We start from the raw sequence: 27,619 nt of genomic DNA on the forward strand, positions 1-27,619 counted from the left end.
TGCGCCCCCTAACCCGGGGCAAGGCAAGTAATTTGCGCCCCCTAACCCGGGGCAAGGCAAGGAATTTGCGCCCCCTAACCCGGGGCAAGGCAAGTAATTTGCGCCCCCTAACCCGGGGCAAGGCAAGGAATTTGCGCCCCCTAACCTGGGGCAAGGCAAGGAATTTGCGCCCCCTAACCTGGGGCAAGGCAAGGAATTTGCGACCCCTAACCCGGGGCAAGGCAAGTAATTTGCGACCCCTAACCCGGGGCAAGGCAAGGAATTTGCGCCCCCTAACCTGGGGCAAGGCAAGGAATTTGCGCCCCCTAACCTGGGGCAAGGCAAGGAATTTGCGCCCCCTAACCAGGGGCAAGGCAAGGAATTTGCGCCCCCTAACCTGGGGCAAGTAACTTGCGCCCCCTAACCTGGGGCAAGGCAAGTAATTTGCGCCCCCTAACCTGGGGCAAGTAATTTGCGCCCCCTAACCAGGGGCAAGGCAAGTAATTTGCGCCCCCTAACCTGGGGCAAGGCAAGTAATTTGCGCCCCCTAACCTGGGGCAAGGCAAGTAATTTGCGCCCCCTAACCCGGGGCAGGGCAAGTAATTTCCGCCCCTAACCCCTAACCTGCCGCCGCTGCCAGCTTTTTCTTGCTGCTGCATGGGCTGGGGTATTCACGGTAAGGTAGCCACGGCAGTGGCGGGTCCGTGTCAGGTGATCTGAGGCAGGTTGCCACTGGCCTGGCGCTGCCGCCCAAACGACGCTGCTTGCCCGGAGGAGGAGGAGGGCAGAGGCGAGGAAAATGCAACATGGCCCAGAAGCAGCGGCGGAGGGGCTGTGCGGAGGGGCTGCCTGGCGCGCCCTCCACGGTCCTGACGTGCGGGGACTGCGCGAGCGCTGAGAGCCGCTGCTTGCCAGACGCCTTCAGCCCAGACGCGTGCACAGCTCGTCAGTTCCGCGACACGGGGCTCTGCTACAGCCTGCGCCCGAGGCTCTTCGGCGACTCCGGAGGTGGCGAGCGCCCCCCAGATGTTGCGCCCGGTGCGGCCGGGCCCCCTGCACCCCCCACGCTATGCCACTGTCTCCAGGTCCTGGGTTCGAATCCTGAATTGCAGCGGGTTGGGCTAGATGACCGCTGGCGACCCCTTCCCACTCTACAAGCCTCCTTCTCTGGCGCAGAGAAATGATCAGAGCTCTTCGGAGAAACAAAGCGACATTTGGTGGGTGGGATGGGGCTAGCTAGGAAGAGGAGGCGGCGGAGAGGAGGGGGACTTAATTTATTTGGGGCTGGAGGAGAGAAGAAAGGGACAAAAACAAACACACACACCCCACACACTTTTGAGGCTTGGGGGTTTCTCCCTGCAGTTCAAACGCAAAGTGGGGCCCAAAGTGCATCTTGCAACCTCCTTGCAAGCCCCCCAAACTCTCTCTTCCCCCCTGTTGCTGCCGGACTATAGACGCCCCTCTACTGCTTTGATCGATGGAACTGCCACGTGGTACCTGTAAAAAATCGGTCTTTTATTGGCGTGGCAGCAGCTAGACTTTGGAACTCCCTGCCTCTTGAATCCACAGGGATGGGGGTTCGATCTGGGGAGGGGAGGGTCCCTGGCATTTGCCTCCCGTGCGATGGAAATAAGAAGGGCAGCGGTGGGGGAAAGCTCAGCAGGGGCAGGAAAATGTGGTTTCCTTCCCCAGCCCTGCAATTTTTAGATCGGTGGAATAACCTTTAGAAAGCAGCCCTGTGAAGGTTTTTTTAAAAAAGAAAAATGTGCAATGTTATATTACGTGTTTATTCTATATAATAATTTTTCTTAGTTTTCAATTACAGTCCAATAATTGTTGTTTAGGCGAGTCCGACTCTTCGTGACCCCATGGACCAGAGCACGCCAGGCACTCCTGTCTTCCACTGCCTCCCGCAGTTCCGTCAAATTCATGTAAGAGCTGTTTGACAGTGGAATTTGCTGCCAAGGAGTGTGGTGGAGTCTCCTTCTTTGGAGGTCTTTAAGCAGAGGCTTGACAACCATATGTCAGGAGTGCTCTGATGGTGTTTCCTGCTTGGCAGGGGGTTGGACTCGATGGCCCTTGTGGTCTCTTCCAACTCTATGATTCTATGTTGGAGTCTAATAATAGCCTCATTATAATAGCCAAGTTATAATACAATTAGTTATAATACAATAACTAATATCAATTATTCAAATGGTTTGGTGGTTTTCTTTATTTCTGCGTTCCAAAATCTTATTAATTTCAGTTACATTCCGGTCAAAATAACAATCTCTTATACAACTGCAATGTTAACAACTTGTATTTGCGTTGACACATTAAATGATTTATAAAATTACAAGCGAGGCGCTCAGACTGTATCCTTCTTCTTCCTGTGTGTGGCAATTATTCCGCCCGTGGTGTCTCCTCCTGTCCTTGTAAAATATGTTTACAGTGGTACCTTGGTTCTCAAACACCTTGGTACTAAAACAACTTGGAACCCAAACACTGCAAACCCGGAAGTGTTTCGGTTTGCAAACTTTTTTTGGAAGCTGAACGTGCTCCATTTTGAGTGTTGCCACACTTCCGTTTTGAGGGATACGCTGAGGTCTGTCTGTGTTTGCTATTTATTTTGCATTTTTGTTTTTGCGGCTCTTTTTGTTTTGTTTTTGTGACTGTGTGGAACCCAGTTCAGCTACCGACTGATTGATCGTGTGATTGCAGTACATTGTTTATTGCTTTCATTTTATGGATCAATGGTCTCGTTAGATGGTAAAATTCATGTTCAATTGCTGTTTTAGGGGTTGTTTTCAGAAGTCTGGGACGGATTAATCCATTTTGCATTACTTTCTATGGGAAAGCGCGCCTTGGTTTTGGAATGCTTTGGTTTGGGAACAGACCTCCGGAATGGATTAAGTTTGAGAACCAAGGCACCAATGTATATTAATCCTGAGGGCAATGCCCATTCACTTCCCCTTAACAAGGCTCTGGGATTTTGCTTGTAGGCCGGTCTGTTTTGATATTTGCAAGGAAGCATTTCCCCCCCTCTCCCTCTCAGGACTCAGTTTCACTGAAGAGGAATGGGCTCTGCTGGGTCCTGACCAGAGAGCCCTGAACAGCCAAATTATGGAGACCCGGGAGAGGAGAGGGTCGAAGAAGATTGGAAGAAATTCAAGATTTATTTTAAAAAACACTGTAATTTGGTTGAATGTTAAGAAAGGATGCTAGATCATAAATAATTGTGCACCACTAAATTAGATGGAATTAAGATAAGCAAATTTGAGGGAAAATTATAAACCTATTGGAGAATTTATAGATTATATTTAAATGAATTTGACACAAGAGTGTAAACAAGATGATAAATTGCTGGCAAGAATTGACAATGATGCAAATGGGAGCGGGAGGCGGGAGGGAGTCCAAAGATGTTAAGAAAAGATGTCATGATATATGCTATACTGTTTTTTATTTTTGCATTTATGTTTAAAAACCCAAATAAAATATATTTTAAAAAAACAAACAGCCAAATTATGAAGGAGATTTGCAGGATCGTGTCATCTCTCAGTAAGGTTCCCTTTTACTCTGCTTGATGATAATATATTTTCAGAAATGCAAGTAAATTAATCGGCAATACTCAACGGGTTTAACGACTGCGTGTCAGCATCACAAGTCTTATTCTTTTGGTCCAGTGAGATTTATCTATTTGTGTATATCTTCTGGATATCTCTTTCTATAGCTCTGCTTCTGTTTATTTACAGTTTTCCCATTTAACAAAAATCCACAGGAGGATTGCCTTAAATATGATTGCCTATGGCGAAACTTACCAGAAGAATAAGAAATCAAGATAACATTTTTTAAAAATAAAAGAATGGAAATGGTTTATTGAATATTTACAGATAAATTGTAAACAGATAAAAACATTGGTAGGATTATTGTAATAACCTGCAGTTTTATACCAGTATATATTTAAAGAAGATGAATACTGTATTTTTTGCTCTATAAGACTCACTTTTTCCCTCCTAAAAAGTAAGGGGAAATGTGTGTGCGTCTTATGGAGCGAATGCAGGCTGCGCAGCTATAACAGAAGCCAGAACAGCAAGAGGGATTGCTACTTTCACTGCACAGCGATTCCTCTTGCTGTTCTGGCTTCTGAGATTCAGAATATTTTTTTTCTTGTTTTCCTCCTCCAAAAACTAGGTGCGTCTTTTAGTCTGGTGCGTCTTATAGAGCAAAAAATACGGTAAATGAGCAAATTAAGTTAATTTGGATATGCAGAAGATATTAAAAATAAATTTAAGGAACCACAGAAAGAGGGGGAAGGAAGTCAAACCTTGAAATGTCAAAATGATTGTAAAATTAGTGAAATGTATAAACGTGAAAAGTATTTTTAAAATATTTTTTAAAAATAATTGATTGCCTTCTAAACCACCGTCTCAAGGCAATTCATATAAAAAATGTTTTAAAAAGCAGTTATATACACCAAGGCAACAAATAAAAATAAGACTAAAACCGTAACAAGTGGACACCCATTATTAAAATTTCTTTATCCAGCTCAAAAAGGTCCCAATGCCCTCCCCCTCCCCCAAAAGTGATGCCATTCCACAGAACACAGACAGTGACACTAAAAGCCCCATTCTGGGTGCGTGCTTTGGAGATCTTTGGAACCTGCAGGAGAATCTCTGCTGTATATCTGGGACTGAGCCGAACAGGGACTTGCACGTTAGTACAAACTCCTTGAACTCAGCCCAGTAGCGGATTGGTAGCAAGTGCAAATCCCACTAGCAGGCTGTTCTATGCTGGCAGTAGTTTCCTCCCACAAGCCTGACGTGGATGGCACTGTGGTCTAAACCACTGAGCCTCTTGGGCTTGCTGATGGCAAGGTTGGCGGTTTGAATCTGTGCGAGGAGTGAGCTCCTGCTGCTCTGCCCCAGCTCCTGCCAACCTAGCAGTTCGAAAGCACGCCGGTGCAATTAGGTAAATAGGTACCACTGTGGCATGAAGGCAAATGGTGTTTCCGTGAGTTCTGGTTTCCGTCACAGTGTTCCATTGCGCCAGAAGCAGTTTAGTTCTGCTGGCCACATGACCCAGAAAGCTGTCTGTGGACAAACGCCAGCTCCCTCGGCCTGAAAGCAAGATGAGCGCTGCAACCCCATAGCTGCCTTTGACTGGACTTAACTGTTCAGGGATCCTTTACCTTTTTTACCTTGCTCACACAAGCCACCTGGCTATTGCGTTCTGCACCAGCTACAGCCTGTGGCCCAACCTTCAATGGTATCTCTTTGTACGGTGCATTGCCGTAAGCTAACCATGAGGGATGTGAGCAGATCCCACAATTTGTTTCCAGTGTAGGTGGGACTCATGAGGGTTTTTAAAAAAAAAATCATAAAGATTTTATTTTCGTAAAGCTTTCTCTGTTTCATTTTATGATGCACAATAAACAGAGATAGCAGCTATAACTGTAGTGATCAGACCGGATTATTATGAGGAATGATAAAATATGCATCAAGCCATTGTGTCCGCGATGAAAGCATTGCGCTGACTGGGTTTGATTCATTGACAAAAATTCCTGATCAAATCCCACAAGCCTCTGCATCTACGCCATTTTTCTCTACTGTCCATTTCTCTATGTCTGACAAGCACGTATAAGCATTCTAGGACACAAGCATTCTAGTTGCTGCACCAGGCACCCTAGGCCATAAAGTTCATAGGTTACTTTGATGTAGTTTGTTAATCTTTAGATAGATCTTAGGGCCAGGAAGAGAGTTCAGGAAGAGAGTTCACAAAGAGATGGTGAATACTACCCTTCCTTCCTTCCTTCCTTCCTTCCTTCCTTCCTTCCTTCCTTCCTTCCTTTACTGATCTTCTGAATCCTTCCTTGCTTTGGGAACGCTACAAGTAACAGCAGATGAAAATTAGGATATGAAAAGCACAACAATAGAATGGGCACCTAGAATTGTACATGGATTCAAACAGCACAGTCCAAGTGAGTAATATTGGCATTATCTGATGATCAAGTATATGTCTGGATTTGCCAAGCTTGTGACAGCAGCTGTCTAGCAGATGATGTATATAGAATCATAGAACTGTAGTTATAAGGGACCCCAAGGGTCATCTAGGCTGATCGCCAAAGAATTGATGCTTTTGAATTATGGTGCTGGAGGAGACTCTTGAGAGTCCCATGGACTGCAAGAAGATCAAACCTCTCCATTCTGAAGGAAATCAGCCCTGAGTGATCACTGGAAGGACAGATCGTGAAGTTGAGGCTCCAATACTTTGGCCACCTCATGAGAAGAGAAGACTCCCTGGAAAAGACCCTGATGTTGGGAAAGATGGAGGGCACAAGGAGAAGGGGATGACAGAGGACGAGATGGTTGGACGGTGTTCTCAAAGCTACAAACATGAGCCTGACCAAACTGCGGGAGGTGGTGGAAGACAGGAGTGCCTGGCGTGCTCTGGTCCAGGGGGTCACGAAGAGTCGGACACGACTAAACGACTAAACAACAAAAGGGTCATCTAGTCCAACCCCCAGCACTGAAGTAATCTCGGCTAAGCATCCATAGCAGAAGCCCATCCAACCTCTGCTTAAAAACCTCCAAGGAAGGAGAGCCCACTTCCCCCCGAGGGAGACTGTTCCATTGTCAAAACAGCTCTTACTGTCAGAAAGTTCTTCCACTCCAATAATGGCTGTCCTGGGGGGGACCAGAACATGATCATTGGTTTACTCTCTGTAGGGGTTATTTGATATGATTAAAGATCTTCCCACACACCAACCCTTTCTAAGATGTTTCCCTTGTACGAGTTCTTTATTGTTTAGGAAGGGAGCCCCTGTCACTGAAGTTCTTTCCATACACCAAACATTTCTAAGATTTCCTCCCTGTATGAGTTCTCTGATGCGACTTAAGGGTGCTACTCTGACTGAAGCTATTTCCACACTCTGAACATGAATACGGCTTCTCTCCTGTATGAGTTCTTTGATGCGACTTAAGGGTGCTACTGTGACTGAAGCTATTTCCACACTCTGAACATGAATACGGCTTCTCTCCTGTATGAGTTCTCTGATGCAACTTAAGGGTGCTACTCTGACTGAAGCTATTTCCACACTCTGAACATGAATACGGCTTCTCTCCTGTATGTGCTCTTTGATGCAACTTAAGGGAGCTACTACGACTGAAGCTTTTTCTACACTCCGAACATGAATACGGTTTCTCCCCTGTATGAGTTCTTTGATGCTTAGTTAGAGCACCACGTTCACTGAAGCTCTTTCCACACTCGGAACATATATATGGTTTCTCCCCTGTATGAGTTCTTTGATGCAACCTGTGTTGCCTACCGTGACTGAAGCTCTTCCCACACTCCAAACATTTATAAGGTTTCTCTCCTGTGTGCAATCTTTGATGCAAGGTAAGGCTGGAACTGTAGCTGAAGCTCTTTCCACACTCCAAACATGTATATGGTTTCTCCCCTGTATGAATCCTTTCATGCGAGGAAAGGGAGTCGAGGCGACTGAAGCTCTTGCCACATTCCCAACATTTATAAGGTTTGCTGCCTCGATGAGTTTGTTGATGTATAGCAAGCCCATTGCGGTGAGCGAAGCTCATTCCACACTCCAAACACATATGCGGTTTCTCCCCTGTATGAGTTCTTTGATGCAACTTAAGTGCGCTACTCCGACTGAAGCTCCTTCCACACTCCGAACATGTATACGGTTTCTCCCCTGTATGAGTTCTTTGATGCGAGGTAAGCTGGTCACATCGACTGAAGCTCTTTCCACACTCTGAACATTTATACGGTTTCTCTCCTGTATGAGATCTTTGATGCCTAGTAAGATGGCCATGTACACTGAAGCTCTTTCCACACTCTGAACATTTATACGGTTTCTCTCCTGTATGAGTTCGTAGATGCAAGATAAAGGTACTACTGTGACTGAAGCTCTTTCCACACTCCAAGCATTTATATGGTTTCTCCCCTGTATGAGTTCTTTGATGCCTAGTTAGATGACCACGTTCACTGAAGCTCTTTCCACACTCGGAACATATATACGGTTTCTCCCCTGTATGAGTTCTTTGATGCGACTTAAGGTTACTACTGACACTGAAGCTCTTTCCACACTCGGAACATGTATATGGTTTCTCCCCTGTATGAGCTCTTTGATGCAAGGTAAGCTTACCACTGACACTGAAGCTCTTTCCACACTCGGAACATGTATATGGTTTCTCCCCTGTATGAGTTTGTTGATGCAACATAAGGCTGCTACTCCAAATAAAGCTCTTTCCACACTCTAAACATGTATACGGTTTCTCCCCTGTATGAGTTCTTTGATGCAACTTAAGGTAGCTACTCTGACCGAAGCTCTTTCCACACTCGGAACATGTATACGGTATCTCCCCTGTATGAGTTCTTTGATGTGAGGTAAGGTTACCGCTGAAACTGAAGCTCTTTCTACACTCCAAGCATATATATGGTTTCTCCCCTGTATGAGTTCTTTGATTCCTAGTTAGATGACCATGTTCACTGAAGCTCTTTCCACACTCGGAACATGTATATGGTTTCTCCCCTGTATGAGTTCTTTGATGCGAGGTAAGGTTACCACTGACACTGAAGCTCTTTCCACACTCGGAACATGTATATGGTTTCTCCCCTGTATGAGTTCTTTGATGTAAAGTAAGAGTTGAGTGACTACGCAATCTCTTTCCACACACGGTGCATTCATGCTTTTTCTTCTCTCTAGGCATTTGATTTTCACCACCCTGAGATGTACAAGAGTCACCCTCTGGCTTCTGCTTTCGTCTCCCCTCTCGCCTGCTGCCTCCATCTTTAACCCTCAGATTCCTTTGTTCTTTGGATCCTTTTGGTGACATTTCTGATTGTTCCCCTTCTGCCAGCATCCCTTCAACATCTCCTGATGGAATAAAAAGGCAAACTGATGAAATGCTAAAGGAGCGTCTTCACCCCAATCATTCAGTCAGGACACAGAGATCCAGGTTCCAAGGGCCTTGTGGCAGTTCCCTCACTGTGAGAAGGGATGTTACAGAGAACGAGGCGGAGGGCCTTCTTGGTAGTGGTGCCCACCCTACGGAACGCTCTCCCGTCAGTTGTCAAAAAAAGAACTATGCAACATTTAGAAGACAATTGGAGGCAGCCATGTAGAGGGAAGGTTTAAATGTTTTATTATGCTTAAGATAGAAAAAGGGACACGACAGGGATGCCCAATTTCACCATTGCTTTTTATATCGGTCCTGGAGGTCCTGCTGAATATGATTAGAAGAGACCAGCTGGTTAAAGGTATACAGGTCGGAGCTAAACAGTATAAATTGAGAGCTTTTGCAGATGATTTAATTTTGACATTACAGGAGCCAGAATCTAGTACTAAAAGGGTTTTAGACTTAATTCAAGAATTTGGTCAAGTGGCAGGATTTAAACTGAACAAGGTAAAAACCAAAGTTTTAGAGAAAAACTTAACATCAACTGAAAAAGAAAGGTTTCAGAATGAGACTGGTTTGACTGTGGTTAAGAAAGTGAAATACCTGAGGATTAATGTGACAGCAAAAAATGTGAACTTATTTAAAGATAATTATGAAAAATGTTGGACAGAAGTGAAAAAAGATTTAGAAATATGGTCAAATTTGAAGCTTTCATTGTTGGGTCGAATTGCAGTTATAAAGATGAATGTATTGCCTAGAATGTTGTTTTTGTTTCAAACATTGCAGATTGTGGACAAGATGGACTGTTTCAAAGTGGCAGAAAGATATTTCTAGATTTGTCTGGCAGGGCAAGAAGCCCAGAATAAAATTTAAGATTTTAACTGATGCTAAAGAAAGAGGGGGATTTGCCCTGCCAGACCTTAAACTTTATTATGAATCAGCAGCATTTTGCTGGCTGAAAGAATGGCTGCTTCTTGAGAATACAGACATTTTGGACTTAGAAGGATTTAATAATGCTTTTGGGTGGCATGCATATTTGTGGTACGACAAGGTCAAAGTACCTAAAGCATTTAAAAACCATATTGTCAGGAAAGCATTGTTTAATGTTTGGATAAGATACAAAGACTTATTGGAAAACAAAACTTCAAGGTGGTTGTCACCAATGGAAGCGAAAGCTCTTAAAAGACTCAGTATGGAGTCCAAATGGCCAAAATATTGGGAAATTTTGGAACAAGAGGGAGACAAATTGAAATTGTAGAGCTTTGAGAAATTAAAAAACAAAGTGTGAGACTGGCTTCATTACTGTCAGATAATGGAGGCTTATAAATTGGACAAAAAAATTGGATTCCAGGTGGAAAAATCGAAATTAGAAACAGAATTGTTAGAACCCAAAACTAAGATTTTGTCAAAGATGTATAACTTGCTGCTGAAATGGAATACTCAGGATGAAACGGTGAAATCTGTAATGATTAAATGGGCACAGGATGTTGGACATAATATTATGTTTGCTGACTGGGAACAGTTATGGACCACCGGTCTGAAATTTACGGCATGTAATGCCTTAAGAGAGAATATTATGAAAATGATATACAGGTGGTACATAACCCCAGTCAAGCTTGCAAAAATCTATCATTTGCCTGACAATAAATGTTGGAAATGTAAAGAGACTGAAGGTACATTCTTTCACCTTTGGTGGACGTGCCCAAGGATTAAGGCTTTCTGGGAAATGATTTATAATGAAATGAAAAAGGTATTTAAGTATACCTTCCTGAAGAAACCAGAGGCCTTTCTCCTGGGCATGGTCGGCCAATTGGTGCCAAAGAAGGATAGAACTTTCTTTCTGTATGCGACAACAGCAGCAAGAACACTCATTGCAAAATATTGGAAGACACAAGATTTACCCACTCTGGAAGAATGGCAGATGAAGATGATTGACTACATGGGACTGGCAGAAATGACCGGCAGAATCCGAGACCAGGGAAAAGAGTCGGGGGAAGAAGATTGGAAGACGTTTAAAGACTACTTGCAGAAATACTGTAAAATTAAGGAATGCTAGAATGATGTTGGACAGTAATTAAGTGGTTTTCAGCTGTAATGCTTAAGAGATAGAAAATAAGGTTTTGAAATAAGTAAAAGACCTAATGGTGAGGATTTGCTGATCAAACAAATAAAACTGGAATATAAGAAAGGGTGGTATGAGGAGGTCTGGAAAGTAAGTTAAAAGAAAATAAGTAAATGGAATTTATATGTGGAGGTTTTTTTCTTCTTTTTCTCTTTATAAATTGTCTTTACTTTCTGCATTTTTGTATTTCTGTATTTTCTTTTCTTTTTGTTCTAATGTATTAACTTTGAAAACTTTAATATGTATCTTATAAAAAAAAATAATAAAAAAAATTCCTTCCAGTAGCACCTTAAAGACCAACTAAGTTAGTTCTAGGTATGAGCTTCTGTGTGTACGCACACTTCTTCAGATACACACCTGTATCTTCAGATACAAGTGTCCATGCACACGAAAGCTCATACCTAGAACTAACTTAGTTGGTCTTTAAGGTGCTACTGGAAGGAATTTTGTTTGTTTGTTTGTTTTAACTATGGCAGACCAACACGGCTACCTATCTGAATCTTATAAAAAAATTTTAAATGTTTTATTATGCTTTTATATTTGTTAGAAGCAGCTAGAGTGGCTGGGGCAACCCAGTCAGATAGGTGGGGTATAAATAATAAAAGTATTAATATGTTATTATTATTTATTGAGTTCATATACCGCCCTAAACCTGGAGGACTCGGCGTGGTTAGCAGAAAAGATCACATCATATATAACCAGAATAAAAACAATCCAATAACACCCCCCCCCCAAAAAAAGAGCCACATTTGAAAAAGACTAGAGGACGTCAAACATATCAAGCAAAAGCCTGGTTAAAAAGGAACATGTTTGCACGGTACTTAAAGGTGTATATCCCCTCATGGATCACTGCCTTGTCGTGGGGAAGGAGCTTGAATAAGTCAGAGAAGCAGGGCCACCCAAAAAAGACAGGTCAGCCAAGAGTTTAGACTAAATGTGATCCACCTGGAGAAGAAACTGGCAACCCACTCCAGTATTATGCCATGAAAGCTCCATGGACATAAAACAGGAGAAGCTTTGAGAGGTAAGTGAGTTTCCAAGGCATGCTCTGACTCATGGGGAGTATAAGGAAGGCGTCAGGTGAACTTCCCTGGGGAGAGCATTCCACAGACTGGGAGCCACTGCAGAGAAGGCCCTGTTCTCGTGTAGCCACCCTCCAGACCACTTGAGATCAGAAGGGGATCTCAGGGTCCGGGTAGGTTAATATGCAAATAGGTGGTCCTTGAAGTATTGTGGTCCTGAGCCATGTAAGGCTTTATAGGTCAAAACCAGCACCTTGAAACTAATTGCTAGCCAGTGCAGTCAGACGAGGACGGGGGTAATATGCTCACCCGCCAACTCCGGTGAGCAACCTGGCCGCTGAATTCTGCACTAGCTGAAGTTTCCACACTGTCTTCAGAGGCAGACCTACATATAACGCATATCTATATCTAACCTTGAAGTTCCCAGAGCATAGACAACGGTAGATAGACTATTCCTGTCTAGATAGGGGTGTAGCTGGGCTACCAGCCAAAGCTGATGGAAGGCACTCCAGGCCATCTGAGCCTTGAGGGACAGCAAAGGATACAGGATTACCCCCAAGCAACGAACCTGCTCCTCCAGAGGAAGTGTAACCCCATCAAGAGCAGGCGACCTCCCAGCCATCTGCTCTAGGGAACCACCCACTAACTGAGCCTCACTCTTATCTGGATCGAGCTTCAATTTGTTGGCTTTCATCCAGTCCATCACCCAGGCAAGACACTGGCGGGAGACGGTGCTCAGGGATATTAGTAGTAGTAGTAGTAATAGTAATAGTATTAGCCTGTCTAAGTAAGGCCTCAGCCACACTTGTAATTTTAATGTGGACTTGAAGTTGCTTGTTTCTCCTATTTTTTAACCTCTTCTGCCCAGAACTGCTGTATTTAATTTAAACAGAAATGTTTTAAAATGTGTGTGGTTTGGGGGGGCGTTATTGGGTTGATTTTGTTTATGTTTTGATTATGTACTTTGAGTTTTTATATTGCGATTTTATCCTGTGAACCGCCCTAAGGCCTGTGGGTATAGGGAATCATACAATTTTAATAAATTATAGTAAAATCAGACCGGACAAAAATTATTACAAGTTCCAGGGGGGAGCCCCAGCAGAAGGTTTCCCAATGCATAAGGGTTTGCCTTGACCCCAAGCCCTATGGGGAGCCCAAGGAAGGTCCCCCACCTGCAGGGAGGAGAGGAGGAGAAAGATCTGCCCTTCCATTGGGAAAAGATGTCCTACCCCCATACAAAGGGGGAAAGCCCTATAAATGCATTATTTTAGCGGAATTATATACAGAATGCATTAATTATGGCAAATGTAAATATTTGGGGAGATACCCTTTGCAAAAGCGTGAGCATTAGGCGAGATCTGCACCAAAATGCTGACCAATTTTCAAGAGGTCTTTAAAAATAATAACATGTGAAAATCTGGATAAACTGACGACGAGAAAAAGGAGACGAAACTTACATTGAAATGGTTTGCCTAATGGGGTTTTTTTTTAATCCCTCCCCACAACTCCCTCCAGCAGCACCCCCACTCCACGCCCCCCCCAGTTGTAATATATAACAATACGACGCACCTCCAGCGCCTCCGCGAGGAAGGACAGCAGCCGCCATGACAGGTATCTCCCCCCCCCCCAAAGCGGGACAGGAACCGGAAGCTGCTATTCTCCCGACAGCCTTTTTTCCTCCGCTCTAGGAATCTCAGCTCTGTCGCCGCTGCTCTTAACCGTTTCGGAGCCGAGCGGCAGGAGCCTCTGGGCTTCTCCGGGCAAAGAGCGAGGAGAGGCGCTGGTCTCGCCTCCAGAAAGCCCCGCTGGATCAGCTGCATGGAGCCCCAAATAGTTTTCTAAATTATTTTTAAAAATATATATATTTTTTTCAATTTTCAAAATAACATTTTTCCTTTTGGTACATAGATATCCAATCCAAATTTGCAATAAATGGCTTTTCCCCTTGCCCCCCTGGTTTCCATTCCCCCCCTTTATTCTCCTTGCATATAATTACATTTCTCCAATTAATTTCAACTTATTTCCCCCCTCCTAATTCTATTCTTAGTTCATCAATGTTACACCAAACCTGCTAATGTTTTGACGTTTTTACAGTGTTCTCTAGTCTAAAATAATCCATAAAGCTTTCCCATTCTAGACTGATTTTTTTCTCATTTTGGTGCCTGATCTTGACCGTTGTTGTTGTTTAGTCGTTTAGTCGTATCCGACCCTTCGTGACCCCATGGACCAGAGCACGCCAGGTAAACTGATCTTCACGTTACAGATAGGTAGCCCTGTTGGTCTGCCATAGTCAAAACAAAATAAAAAAATTCCTTCCAGTAGCACCTTAAAGACCTAACTTAGTTGGTCTTTAAGGTGCTACTGGAAGGAATTTTTTTTATTTTGTCTTGATCTTCACGGTTAGTTTAGCCGTTTCGGCAGACTCCATCATCTTGAGTTTCCCATTCTTCTTTCTTTGGGACCTTTCCTTCTTTCCACATCTGGGCTAGTAGCATTCTGGCCCCTGTAGTCGCATAAATAAACAGTCTCTTGCTTCCTTGGCAATTCTTCTACTATTACACCTAGTAAAAAAGTCTCTGGTTTTTTTAAACAAATGTAATTTTAAGAATTTTTAAAAGTTCATTGCATATCATTTCCCAGAAGCCCTTTACTTTTTTACACGTCCACCACATAGGCTCCCTCTCCTTGCTGCTTCTGCCCATTTGGAGAGGGCGGGTGAGGAAGCAGACAGAGCTAGAAAAGCAAAGAGGAGCCTGGCTGAAAGGAGCTTCCTCCCGAGTAATAATAATAATAATTTATACCCCTCCCATCTGGTGGGATTTCCCCAGCCACTCTGGGCGGTTCCCAACAGAATAATAAATAATAATAATAATAATAATTTATTATTTATACCCCACCCATCTGGCTGGGTTTCCCCAGCCACTCTGGGCGGCTTCCAACAGAATCTTAAAATACAATAACCTATTAAACATTATAAGCTTCCCTAAACAGGGCTGCCTTCAGATCTGGTACAAGTCAGATAGTTGTTTATTTCCTTGACACCTGATGGGAGGATGTTCCACAGGGCGGGCGTCACCACCAAGAAGGCCCACCGCCTGGTTCCCTGAGTGTCGGCCTCAGCAGGTACACATTGGCTTGATTTTGCTGTTTGCTGAAGCTGAGCCTGGAGAAGACGGAACAACTGACCGCTCTCAAAGGGGGTGACCCACTGGAGGTGGGGCTGCCTGTTCCAGAGGCTGGTGTGTGTCGACTCTTCCTGATACAGGGCTGCCCCCAAAGATGCGCCGCAGTCTTCACAACCTGCTGACTCCTCCCTTCACCCGCTAGCTGAGTTGTTGGTTTCCAGATGTCATGGAAAGATACCCTGAGTTGTTGGTTTCCAGATGTCATGGAAAGATACCCTGAGGCAGATGTTTGGTGGCAGGACGGTATAAACCCTAGAAGGCTGCAAAAGAAGAGATTATAGAGAGCAATCTGAGCTTTCCTTTTTCAAGACGTTCTCAGTCCTCATGGCATAGCAGTGATTTCAGAAGCCAAATAAATTGTGCCAAATGTATTCCTCCCGGAAAAGCAAAGCTTCGCCACCCCAACCTGAAACCCTGCCAAGTTAGTTGAACAATAACTTTATTAGGCCTTACAAAAACATCACAGAATAGTGGCAAGGTGTTACTCAGAGCAGGGGACGCAGGATAAGGAAATAGAAAAAGATGAAGTATACAAATTAGGGTGGATCATGTTGTATGCACGAGGTCAGCCTGTAGACCTGATAACACCCCATCTGAACTATACATTCAAAGCAGTATCAAACCATTTTAATGCCGTTGTCGTTGTCCCCCGCCGGGGATCCTGGGAAGCATAGTTTGTTAAGCAGAGCTGTTAGGAGACACATTTTCCCTCACAGAGCTAAAGTTCCCAGCATTCCCTGGGAAGTCGCAGCCCTGTATCAGGAAGTTTTTAATGTTTGGTGTTTTCTTACAATACAAATTTTTTATTACCATCATAAACCAGCATAAAAGGGTGGGATACAGTCATTTAAAATTTGAAAAGTGTTTTGGAAAGCTAAAAAGTATGAAAAGGTGAATATAAAAGTCTATAAGAATTTAAAGGAAGCTAAAATGGGTTAAACCACAGAGCCTAGGACTTGCCCATCAGAAGCTCGGCGGCTCGAATCCCCGCGACGGGGTGAGTTCCCGTTGCTCGGTCCATAGCGGTTCGAAAGCACGTCAAAGTGCAAGTAGATAAATAGGTACCGCTCCTGCGGGAAGGTAAACGGCGTTTCCGTGCGCTGCTCTGGTTCACCAGAAGCGGCTTAGTCATGCTGGCCACATGACCCGGAAGCTGTATGCCAGCTCCCTCAGCCAATAAAGCGAGATGAGCGCCGCAACCCCAGAGTCGGCCACAACTGGACCTAATGGTCAGGGGTCCCTTTACCTTTAAATTAATCTAAAAGAAGGGATAGGAGCATTGGGTGTGTGTGGAAGAGCATAAAAGGTTGATATATGAAAGACTTCTAACTATCAATTTACAGAGCACTCTGATATGTTCATTTGTGGCACAGGTCATCCCCTGGCAAATTTTGAGCGCTGCTGTGCAGACTCTAGCAACATTGCAAGTCATAGCAGGATGGGTACCTGAAAGCAGCAGGGAGGCATAGAATTGCCCTGTGCGTTCTGGGTACTTATGAAGTAGTGGGGAAACCAGGCTAAGATTAATGTCTCTATTATACAAGCACTGTCCTGAGTCACAGGGGCATCGTCTCTCTGAGAGGGGAGGGCATGACATCGATGGTCAGGGTAAAAGCCAATGTTTTATTATGTTTTATATATGCTAGAAACCCAGCCAGATGGGCAGGGTATAAATAATAACATCCTTCTTCTACTTCTTCTTCTTCTTCCTTCTCCTCCTCACCCCCTCCTCCTTCTCCGTCTTCTTCTTCTTCTTCTTTCTTCTCCTCCACCCCCTCCCTCTTCTTCTTCTTCTTCTTCACTCTCGGAGCTGTAACTCTCTGTGCAGGGCAGTATATACAGGTGAGATTGTTAATTTCGGGTTTGCATCAGCCGTAATCATCACAATTATAACAAATAAAGGCTTGACGTATCTCACTTTGCATGTCATGAGTCTAATATATTAGTTTCACCTTTTAAGTTGAATTACTGAAATAAATGATCTGTCCCATGATATTCTAATTTTTCGAGTTTCACCTGTAAATTCAATAAATAAAAATTAATTAAATAAAGGAGGCTCCCTCAGGTTTGTAGTCCATCTTCAAATCTCCGCACTCTCTAGCCTGGTGGCGAGATGGGCTCATCCACAGTTGCTCAGGGAAAATCTCCTGCCCAACAGTGCAACCATTTACTCACCAATAATTTGCTCTTGGCTTTGCAGGACCTGGCGGCCCCTCAGATGAGGAGAATCTCCACCTTGAGACAGAAACTGGCAGAAACGGGAGGAGCTGGTTCAGCCTCCGTGGAGAAACATGACTCCTTTGGCTCTGAAGAAGGAAGAGAGGCTAGTGCTTGTTGGACCATCCAGGCTGAACGCAGTGCGGGATTCTGGGAAAGAAACACGCAGATCAACGCAGGTGCAGAAGAGACCCTCAGCTTAGGCGTACAATGCTGGCATTTCTGCTCCCGGGAGGCCGAGGGACCCCAAGAGTCCACCATCTTTGCCCTCAGTGGCTGAAGCTGGAGGGACGCACCGAGGCTTAGATCTTGGATTTAGTGATCCTGGAGCAATTCCTGGCTGTTCTCCCCCCAGAAGATGGAGAACTGGGTGAGGGAATGCGGAGTGCAGACCAGTTCCAGGCGGTGGCCCTGGCCGAAGGTTTCCAACTGAGCTAGGCAAAGCAGCAGGTGAAACAGACAGTTTCACTGAGATATTTCCCAGGAGCTGGTAAAGCGAGGGGGAGATATCCTAAAACGTTTCACTAATTGCCCAAAGTCTTCTGGATTGTCTCAACTCTCCCCAAGGCTGGCATTTCTGCTCCCGGGAGGCCGAGGGACCCTGAGAGGTTTGCAACCGACTCCACCATCTCTGCCGTCAGTGGCTGAAGCCGGGGAGACGCACCAAGGCTCAGATCCTGGATTTGGTGATCGTGGAGCAGCTCCTGGCTATCCTCCCCCCGGAGATGGAGAACTGGGTGAGGGAATGCGGAGCGGAGACCAGTTCCCAGGTGGTGGCCCGGGCCGAAGGTTTCCTCCTGAGTCGGGCAGAGGACCAGAAGCAGCAGGAGCAGCAGGTGAGAGACAGTTTCACTGAGATAATAATAATAATAATAATAATAATAATAATAATAATAATAATAAATGTTTTATTTATATCCTGCCCTCCCCAGCTGAAGCCGGGCTCAGAGCGGCTAACATCAAATGTATAACACATTAACATAAAATCAGACAATCAATTAAAATACATCCTCACCTGAGATATTTCCCAGGAGCTGGTAAAGTGAGGGGGAGATACCCTAAAAAGTTTCACTAATTGCCCAAAGTCTTCTAGAGCGTCTCAACTCTCCCCAAAAAGTGTTTTCCCTCTTAGAATTTTATTTTTGATCCTAGTCCTCATTGCTGTTTCAGGTAAAGGAACGAACTGCAGAGGCAGGAGATTTCTCTGAGGTCAAGGAAACATTCCTTGTGGAGGCCTATCAATCAGGAAGATGATGGAGAAGCCGCCTTACGGAGTAAGCATAGATGGGCACCTTCGACCAGAAGAATGGCTCCTTGCAAGTTCAGGATGAGCATGATGTGACACTTGTCTGAGTGCCAGTCCCTCAGGTTGCTGGATCCAAGGGGACATTGAAATAAGGCCATCCATCTGCTAAACCACGGGTAGACAACCTAAGGCCCAGGGGCCAGGTGCAGCCCAATCGCCTTCTCAATCCGGCCCACGGATGCTCCAGGACTTTGTCTTTTATTATTATTATTATTATTATTATTATTATTATTATTATTATTATTATTTATTTGTTTCTTATCTTTGCTACTTCTTTATTTTTTTCTTTCTTTATAAATGTTCTATTTTATACAATTTTCTTTCTTTTTTTACCTGTTAAGAAATAGTACATAATGCTTGTACAGACATGTAAATTTTTTAATCAATCAAGAATATTAATTTAAAAAAAGAAGAATGCTTTTATTTTAAATGCCTCTCTGGGTTATTTGTGGGACCTGCCTGGTGTTTTTACATGAGCAGAATGTGTGCTTTTATTTAAAATGCATCTCTGGGCTATTTGTGGGGCATAAGAATTCATTCATTACCCCCCCCCCAAAAAATATAGTCTGGCCCACCACATGGCTGAAAAAGATTGCTGACCCTTGTGCTAAACTGACCCCAAACTTCTTGTCTACGTGACAAGCATATGCTACTGTGAAAAGAGCCGATATCACTTTCCTGGAAAAAACAAGCAAAAGCAGGGAGACGTTCATCCAAACATAGCAGAGGAAAGCTCCCTCAGAACCACCCAGCCAATCCGAGCACGTTTCCTCAGTGAAGGTCATGCCGCTCTGCTTGGTTGCTAAGCAGCAGCTCCGCCCACCCCTCTTGGCCAGCTCTCTTTAAACACTACCAGATTTAACCCTTAGCTGATAAACTGCATGATCCCTGCTGTTGACCTTCCAACATTCCTGACCTCTTTGTCTCTCGCAGGTGATGAAACCGTGCTGACGATTTGTACTCAGCCATCTCTCCTTGGGTCACCAAATCAGGTAGAGGGAATCAGGCCCGGGGACCCTGCCAGTACCGCTATCTTGCTACCCACTAGGAAGGCTGTCAACGCCACTCATGAAGATTTGAATCAGGAGCGGGGAACCTCAGGCATCATAGTCAGGGGCACTAACTGCGGCCCTCCAAGCCTCTCTCTGGCCCTTGATCTTGCCTGTTGTTTCCTTGGATGGAGGTAGAAAATTTTTCCTCTGGATCCGCCCCAAATATTGTCTTGAATGGAAAGAGGCTCCCAGGTGGGGAAAAAAAGCTTCTCCAGCCTCTACAGTGGTACCTTGGTTCTCAAACGCCTTGGTACTCCAACAACTTGGAACCCAAACACTGCAAACCCGGAAGTAAGTGTTCCAGTTTGCAAACTTTTTGGGGAAGCCGAATGTGCCTCCGTTTTGAGTGCCTTGATTCAATTGTGAGTGTTACGCTGAGGTCTGTCTGTGTTTGCTATTTAATTTTCATTTTTGTTTTTGTGGCTCTTTTTGTTTTGTTTTTGTGACTGTGTGGAACCCAGTTCAGCTACCGACTGATTGATCGTGTGATTGCAGTGCATTGTTTATTGCTTTCATTTTATGGATTAATGGTCTCGTTAGATGGTAAAATTCATGTTCAATTGCTGTTTTAGAGGTTGTTTTCAGAAATCTGGGACGGATTAATCCATTTTGCATTACTTTCTATGGGAAAGCGCGCCTTGGTTTTGGAATGCTTTGGTTTGGGAACAGACATCCGGAATGGATTAAGTTTGAGAACCAAGGTACCAATGTATATTAATCCTGAGGGTAATGCCCATTCACTTCCCCTTAACAAGGCTCTGGGATTTTGCTTGTAGGCCGGTCTATTTTGATATTTGCAAGGAAGCATTTTCCCCACCTGCCTTCTCTCTCTCTCAGGACTCAGTTTCACTGAAGAGGAATGGGCTTTGCTGGGTCCTGACCAGAGAGCCCTGAACAGCCAAATTATGAAGGAGATTTGCAGGATCATGTCCTCTCTCGGTAAGGTTCCCTTTTACTCTGCTTGATGATAATATATCTTCAGAAATGCAAGTAAATTAACTGGCAATACTCAACGGGTTTAACGACTGTGTGTCAGCATCACAAGTCTTATTCTTTTGGTCCAGCGAGATTTATCTATTTGTGTATATCTTCCGTATATCTATTTCTATAGCTCTGCTTCTGTTTATCTACCGTTTTCCCATTTAACAAAAATCCACAGGATTGCCTTAAATATGATTGCCCATGGCGAAACTTACCAGAAGAATAAGAAATCAAGATAACATTTTTTTAAAATAAAAGAATGGAAATGGTTTATTGAATATTTACAGATAAATTGTACACAGATAAAAACATTGGTAGGATTATTGTAATAACCTGCAGTTTCATACCAGCATATATTTAAAGAAGATGAATAAATGAGCAAATTAAGTTAATTTGGATATGCAGAAGATATTAAAGATAAATTTAAGGAAGCGCAGAAAGAGGGGGAAGGAAGTCAAACCTTGAAATGTCAAAATGATTGTAAAATTAGTGAAATGTATAAACGTAAAAGTATTTTAAAAATATTTTTAAAAAATAATTGATTGCCTTCTAAACCACCGTCTCAAGGCAATTTATATAAAAAATGTTTTAAAAAGCAGTTATATACACCAAGGCAACAAATAAAAATAAGACTAAAACCGTAACAAGTGGACACCCATTATTAAAATCTATTTATCCAGCTGGAAAAGGTGGAAAATGTCCCAATTCCCTACCCCTCCCCCGAAAGGGATGCCATTCCACAGAACACAGACAGTGACACTAAAAGCCCCATTCTGGGTGTGTGCTTTGGAGATCTTTGGAACTTGCAGGAGAATCTCTGTTGTATATCTGGGACTGAGCAGAACAGGGACTTGCATGTGAGTACAAACTCCTTGAACTCAGCCCAGTAGCAGATTGGTAGCAAGTGCAAATCCCACTAGCAAGGTGTTCTATGCTGGCAGTAGTTTCCTCCCACAAGCCTGACGTGGATGGCACTGTGGTCTAAACCACTGAGCCTCTTGGGCTTGCTGATGGCAAGGTTGGCGGTTTGAATCTGTGCGACGGAGTGAGCTCCTGCTGCTCTGCCCCAGCTCCTGCCAACCTAGTAGTTCGAAAGCACGCCGGTGCAATTAGGTAAATAGGTACCACTGTGGCAGGAAGGCAAACAGTGTTTTCGTGAGTTCTGGTTTCCGTCACGGTGTTCCATTGCGCCAGAAGCGGTTTAGTCCTGCTGGCCATATGACCCAGAAAGCTGTCTGTGGACAAACGCCAGCACCCTCTGCCTGAAAGCAAGATGAGCGCTGCAACCCCACAGTCGCCCTTGACTGGACTTAACTGTCCAGGGATCCTTTACCTTTTTTACCTTGCTCACACAAGCCACCTGGCTATTGCGTTCTGCACCAGCTACAGCCTGTGACCCAACCTTCTACAATATCTGTGTGTATGGTGCATTGCTGTAAGCTAACCATGAGGGATGTGAGCAGATCCCACATTTTTTTTCCAGTGTAGGTGGGACTCATGAGGGTTTTTTAAAAAAGTTCATAAATATTTTATTTTCGTAAAGCTTTTTCTGTTTCATTTTATGATGCACATGAAACAGAGATAGCAGCTATAACTGTAGGGATCAGAAGGGATTACTATGAGGAATTATAAAATATGCATCAAGCCATTGTGTCCGCGATGAAAACACTGCGCTGACTGGGTTTGATTCATTGACAATAATTTCTGATCAAATCCCACAAGCCTCTACATCCACGCCATTTTTCTCTACTGCCATTTCTCTATGTCTGACAAGCACGTATAAGCATTCTAGGACACAGACCAGTTGCCGGTTGCTGCACCAGGCATCCTAGGCCATAAAGTTAATAGGTTACTTTAATGTAGTTTGTTAATCTTTAGATAGATCTTAGGGCCAGGAAGAGAGTTCAGGAAGAGAGTTCACAAAGAGATGGTGAATACTACCCTTCCTTCCTTTATCCCACGTGGCATTTTTAGAAATGCTCAGAGGAAATCTGATCGGTTCTTGCAAACACTGTGTAAAAAGTTCTTTTGTGAATAAAACGACCTGGGCCAAGGGGGGGAGGAGGAGAGAATTATTATACGCACCCCTCCCAAAGTCTTGCTGGTCAAGCCTCGTGTGTATTTTATTAATCAGAGTCCAATCCTTCCTTGCTTTGGAAGCGCTACATATAACAGCAAATGAAAATTAGAATATGAAAAGCAAAACTATAGAATGGGCACCTAGACTTGTACATGGATTCAAACAGCACAGTCCAAGTGAATAATATTGGCATTATCTGATGATCAAGTATATCTCCGGATTTGCCAAGCTTGTGACAACAGCTGTCTAGCAGATGATGTATATAGAATCATAGAACTGTAGTTATAAGGGACCCCATGGGTCATCTAGTCCAACCCCAGCAATGAAGTAATAACGGCTAAGGCATCCATAGCAGAAGCCCATCCCACCTCTGCTTAAAAACCTCCAAGGAAGGAGAGCCCGCCACCTCCCGAGGGAGACTGTTCCATTGTCAAAACAGCTCTTACTGTCAGAAAGTTCTTCCACTCCAATAATGGCTGTCCTGGGGGGACCAGAACACGATCATTGGTTTACTCTCTGTAGGAGTTATTTCATATGATTAAAGATCTTCCCACACGCCAACCCTTTCTAAGATGTTTCCCTTGTACAAGTTCTTTACTGTTTAGGAAGGGAGTCCCTGTCACTGAAGTTCTTTCCATACGCCAAACATTTCTAAGAGTTCTATGAGTTTCTATGAGTTCTTTGGTGGCTAGTAAGGTTACCACTACGACTGAAGCTTTTTCCACACTCCAAACATGTATACGGTTTCTCTCCTGTATGAATTCTTTGATGCAACTTAAAGGCACTATGGTGACTGAAGCTCTTTCCACACTCTGAACATGTATACGGTTTCTCTCCTGTATGAATTCTTTGATGCGACTTAAGGGAGCTACTACGACTGAAGCTTTTTCCACACTCCGAACATGTATACGGTTTCTCTCCTGTATGAGTTCTTTGATGCAACTTAAAGGCGCTATGGTGACTGAAGCTTTTTCCACACTCCGAACATGTATACGGTTTCTCTCCTGTATGAGTTCTTTGATGCAGCTTAAAGGCGCTATGTTGACTGAAGCTCTTTCCACACTCTGAACATGTATACGGTTTCTCTCCTGTATGAGTTCTTTGATGCGACTTAAGGGAGCTACTGCGACTGAAGCTCCTTTCACACTCCAAACATGTATACGGTTTCTCTCCTGTATGAGTTCGTTGATGCAACATAAGGGAGCTACTGCACCTGAAGCTCCTTCCACACTCTGAACATGTATACGGTTTCTCTCCTGTATGAATTCTTTGATGCAACCTGAGTTGGCTACCACGACTGAAGCTCTTCCTACACTCCAAACATTTATAAGGCTTCTCTCCTGTGTGCAATCTTTGATGCGAGGAAAGGTAGTCAATGCGACTGAAGCTCTTTCCACACTCCAAACATGTATATTGTTTCTCCCCTATATGAATTCTTTCATGTGAGGAAAGGTAGTCAATGCGACTGAAGCTCTTGCCACATTCCCAGCATTTACAAGGTTTGCTGCCTCGATGAGTTTGTTGATGTCTAGTAAGCGCATTGCTGCGAGTGAAGCGCATTCCACACTCCAAACACGTATGCGGTTTCTCCCCTGTATGAGTTCTTTGATGCGACTTAAGTGAGCTACTCTTACTGAAGCTCCTTCCACACTCCGAACATGTATACGGTTTTTCCCCTGTATGAGATCTTTGATGTGAAGTAAGGGCACCAATGTGACTGAAACTCTTTCCACACTCTGAACATGTATACGGTTTTTCCCCTGTATGAGATCTTTGATGTGAGGTAAGGGCACCAATGTGACTGAAACTCTTTCCACACTCTGAACACGTATAAAGTTTTTCCCCTGTATGAGATCTTTGATGCAAGGTAAGGGCACCACAGTGACTGTAGCTCTTTCCACACTCCAAGCATTTATACGGTTTCTCCCCTGTATGAGTTCTTTGATGCAACTTAAGGTTGCTAATCTGACTGAAGCTCTTTCCACACTCTGAACATGTATACGGTTTCTCTCCTGTATGAGTTCTTTGATGCGAGGTAAGCTGGTCACATCGACGGAAGCTCCTTCCACACTCTAAACATGTATACGGTTTCTCCCCTGTATGAGTTCTTTGATGCAACTTAAGGTTGCTAATCTGACTGAAGCTCTTTCCACACTCTGAACATGTATACGGTTTCTCTCCTGCATGAGTTCTTTGATGCGAAGTAAGCTGGTCACATCGACGGAAGCTCCTTCCACACTCTAAACATGTATACGGTTTCTCCCCTGTATGAGATCTTTGATGCAAGGTAAGATGGCCACATCGACTGAAGCTCTTTCCACACTCTGAACATGTATACGGTTTCTCTCCTGTATGAGTTCTTTGATGCAAGGTAAGGGCACCACAGTGACTGTAGCTCTTTCCACACTCCAAGCATTTATACGGTTTCTCCCCTGTATGAGTTCTTTGATGCCTAGTAAGATGGCCACGTTCACTGAAGCTCTTTCCACACTCGGAACATATATATGGTTTGTCCCCTGTATGAGTTCTTTGATGCCTAGTAAGATGGCCACGTTCACTGAAGCTCTTTCCACACTCGGAACATATATATGGTTTCTCTCCTGTATGAGTTCTTCGATGCAAGATAAGGGCAGTACTGTGACTGAAGCTCTTTCCACACTCTAAACATGTATACGGTTTCTCCCCTGTGTGTACTCTTTGATGTATAGTAAGAGTTGAGCGACGACCAAAACTCTTTCCACACACGCTGCATTCATGCTTTTTCTCCTCTCTGTGAATTTGATTTTCAACATCCTGAAACGTACCAAAGTCACCCGCCGGCTTCTGCTTTCGTCTCCCCTCTCGCCTGCTGCCTCCATCTTGAACCCTCATATTCCTTTGTTCTTTGGATCCTTTTGGTGACACTTCTGATTGTTCCCCTTCTGCCAGCATCCCTTCAACAACTCCTGATGGAATAAAAAGGCAAACTGATGAAATGTTAAAGGAATGTCTTCACCCTAATCATTCAGTCAGGACACCAAGATCCATGTCCCAGGGCCTTGTGGCAGTTCCTTCACTGTGAGAAGGGAACTTACAGGGAACGAGGTAGAGGGGCTTCTTGGTAGTGGTGCCCACCCTGGGGAAAGCTTGAATAACTCGGCTATGACCTATGCCATGTAGGGCCACCTAAGACAGACAGGTCAGCCGAGAGTTTAGACTAAATGTGATCCACCTGGAGAAGAAACTGGCAACCCACTCCAGTATTATGCCATGAAAGCTCCATGGACATAAAAAAGGAGAAGCTTTGAGAGGAATGCTCTGAATCATGGGGAGTATAAGGAAGGCGCCAGGTGAACTTCCCTGGGGAGAGCATTCCACAGACAGGGAGCCACTGCAGAGAAGACCCTGTTCTCGTGTTGCCACCCTCCAGACCACTTGAGGAGAAGGCCCACGAAGGAGGACCTCAGGATCTGGCTAGGTTCATATGGAAAGAAGCAGCCCTTGAAGTATTGTGATCCTGAGCCATGTAAGGCTTTATAGGTCAAAACCAGCACCTTGAATTGAGCCCGGAAACTAACTGGTAGCCAGTGCAGTCGGACCAGGAAGGGGGAAATATGCTCAAACCGTCTTACTCCAGTGAGCAGCCTGGCCGCTGAATTCTGCACTAGCTGAAGTTTCCAAACTATCTTCAGAGGCAGCCCTACGTATAACGCATATCTATATCTAACCTTGAAGTTCCCAGAGCATAGACAATGGTAGATAGGCTATCCTTGTCCAGATAGGGGTGTAGCTGGGCTACCAGCCAAAGGTGATGAAAGGCACTCCAGGCCATCTGAGCCTCAAGCAACGGATCCAGGATTACCCCCAAGCTATGAACCTGCTCCTTCAGAGGAAGTGTAACCCCATCAAGACCTTCCAGCCATCTGCTCTAGGGAACCACCCACTAACTGAGCCTCACTCTTATCTGGATTGAGCTTCAATTTGTTGGCTTTCATCCAGTCCATTACCTAGGCAAGACACTGGTGGGAGAGGGTGCTCAGGGGTAGTAGTAGTAGTAATAGTACTAGTACTAGTAGTAGCATTAGCCTGTCTGTATAAGGCCTCAGGTATACGATTTAATAAATTATAATAAAATCAGGCCGGATAAAAATGATTACAAGTTACAGGGGGAGCCCCAGCAGAAGGTTTCCCAATGCTTAAGGGTTTGCCTTGACCCCAAGCCCTATCTATGGGGAGCCCAAGGAAGGTCCCCCACCTGCCCAAGTTGGCCTGCAGGGAGGAGAGCAGGAGAAAGATCTGCCCTTCCATTGGGAAAATATTTCCTACCCCCATACAAAGGGGGAAAGCCCTATAAATGCATTATTTTAGCGGAATTATACACAGAATGCATTAATTATGGTAAATGTAAATATTTGGGGAAATACCCTTTACAAAAGCGTGAGCATTAGGCGAGATCTGCACCAAAATGCTAACCAATTTTCAAGAGATCTTTAAAAATGTGAAAATCTGGATAAACTGACGACTAGAAAAAGGAGACGCAGAAAAAAAAATTACATTGAAACGGTTTGCCTAACAGGGTTTTTTTTTAATCCCTCCCCACAGCTCCCTCCAGCAGCCCCCCACTCCCCCCCCCCAATTATAATATATAACAATAGGACGCACCTCCAGCGCCTCCGCGTGGAAAGACAGCCGCCGCCATGTTCGGCATCTTCCCCCCCAAGCGGGACAGGAAGCGGAAGCTGCTATTCTCCCGACAGCCTTTTTTCCTCCGCTCTAGGAATCTCAGCTCTCTGTCGCCGCTG

General features: G+C 44.3%; 2 protein-coding genes across 5 annotated transcripts in view; both read right to left on the minus strand.

Annotated features, from left to right (window-relative positions):
* Positions 1-5,791: 5,791 nt before the first annotated feature.
* Positions 5,792-27,585, minus strand: LOC309364510 (uncharacterized protein). 2 transcript variants are annotated; one of them, XM_081901967.1, is made up of 2 exons: positions 27,480-27,585; positions 5,792-8,851 (listed from the first exon to the last, which is right to left on the minus strand). In XM_081901967.1, the coding sequence occupies exons 1-2, from the start codon at positions 27,523-27,525 to the stop codon at positions 6,813-6,815; spliced, it is 2,085 nt and encodes a 694-aa protein (XP_081758093.1). In that variant the 5' UTR covers positions 27,526-27,585; the 3' UTR covers positions 5,792-6,812. The 2 variants fall into 2 exon arrangements, with proteins under 2 accessions (XP_081758093.1, XP_081758094.1); XM_081901968.1 differs by lacking the exon at positions 27,480-27,585 and adding an exon at positions 13,587-13,639.
* Positions 22,857-27,619, minus strand: part of LOC309364413 (uncharacterized protein) — a 40,253-nt gene continuing 35,490 nt past the window's right edge. For all 3 annotated transcript variants that reach the window (XM_081901638.1, XM_081901641.1, XM_081901640.1), the window contains one exon: positions 22,857-24,117. In XM_081901638.1, coding sequence (XP_081757764.1) covers positions 23,499-24,117 — 619 coding nt within the window. In that variant the 3' untranslated portion in view covers positions 22,857-23,498. The remainder of the gene's footprint in view (positions 24,118-27,619) is intronic.

The sequence above is a fragment of the Podarcis melisellensis genome (genome assembly GCF_964234715.1).
Source record: "Podarcis melisellensis genome assembly, chromosome: 2".
NCBI lineage: Eukaryota > Metazoa > Chordata > Lepidosauria > Squamata > Lacertidae > Podarcis > Podarcis melisellensis.

What these genes read in the sequence shown, in the direction of transcription:
- LOC309364510 (XM_081901967.1), bottom strand. Translation starts at nt 27,525, where the DNA reads ATGCCGAACATGGCGGCGGCTGTCTTTCCACGCGGAGGCGCTGGAG. An exon ending in TCCACGCGGAGGCGCTGGAG is followed by an intron (nt 8,852 to 27,479) that starts GTGCGTCCTATT and finishes TTATTCCATCAG; the next exon opens with GAGATGTTGAAGGGATGCTG.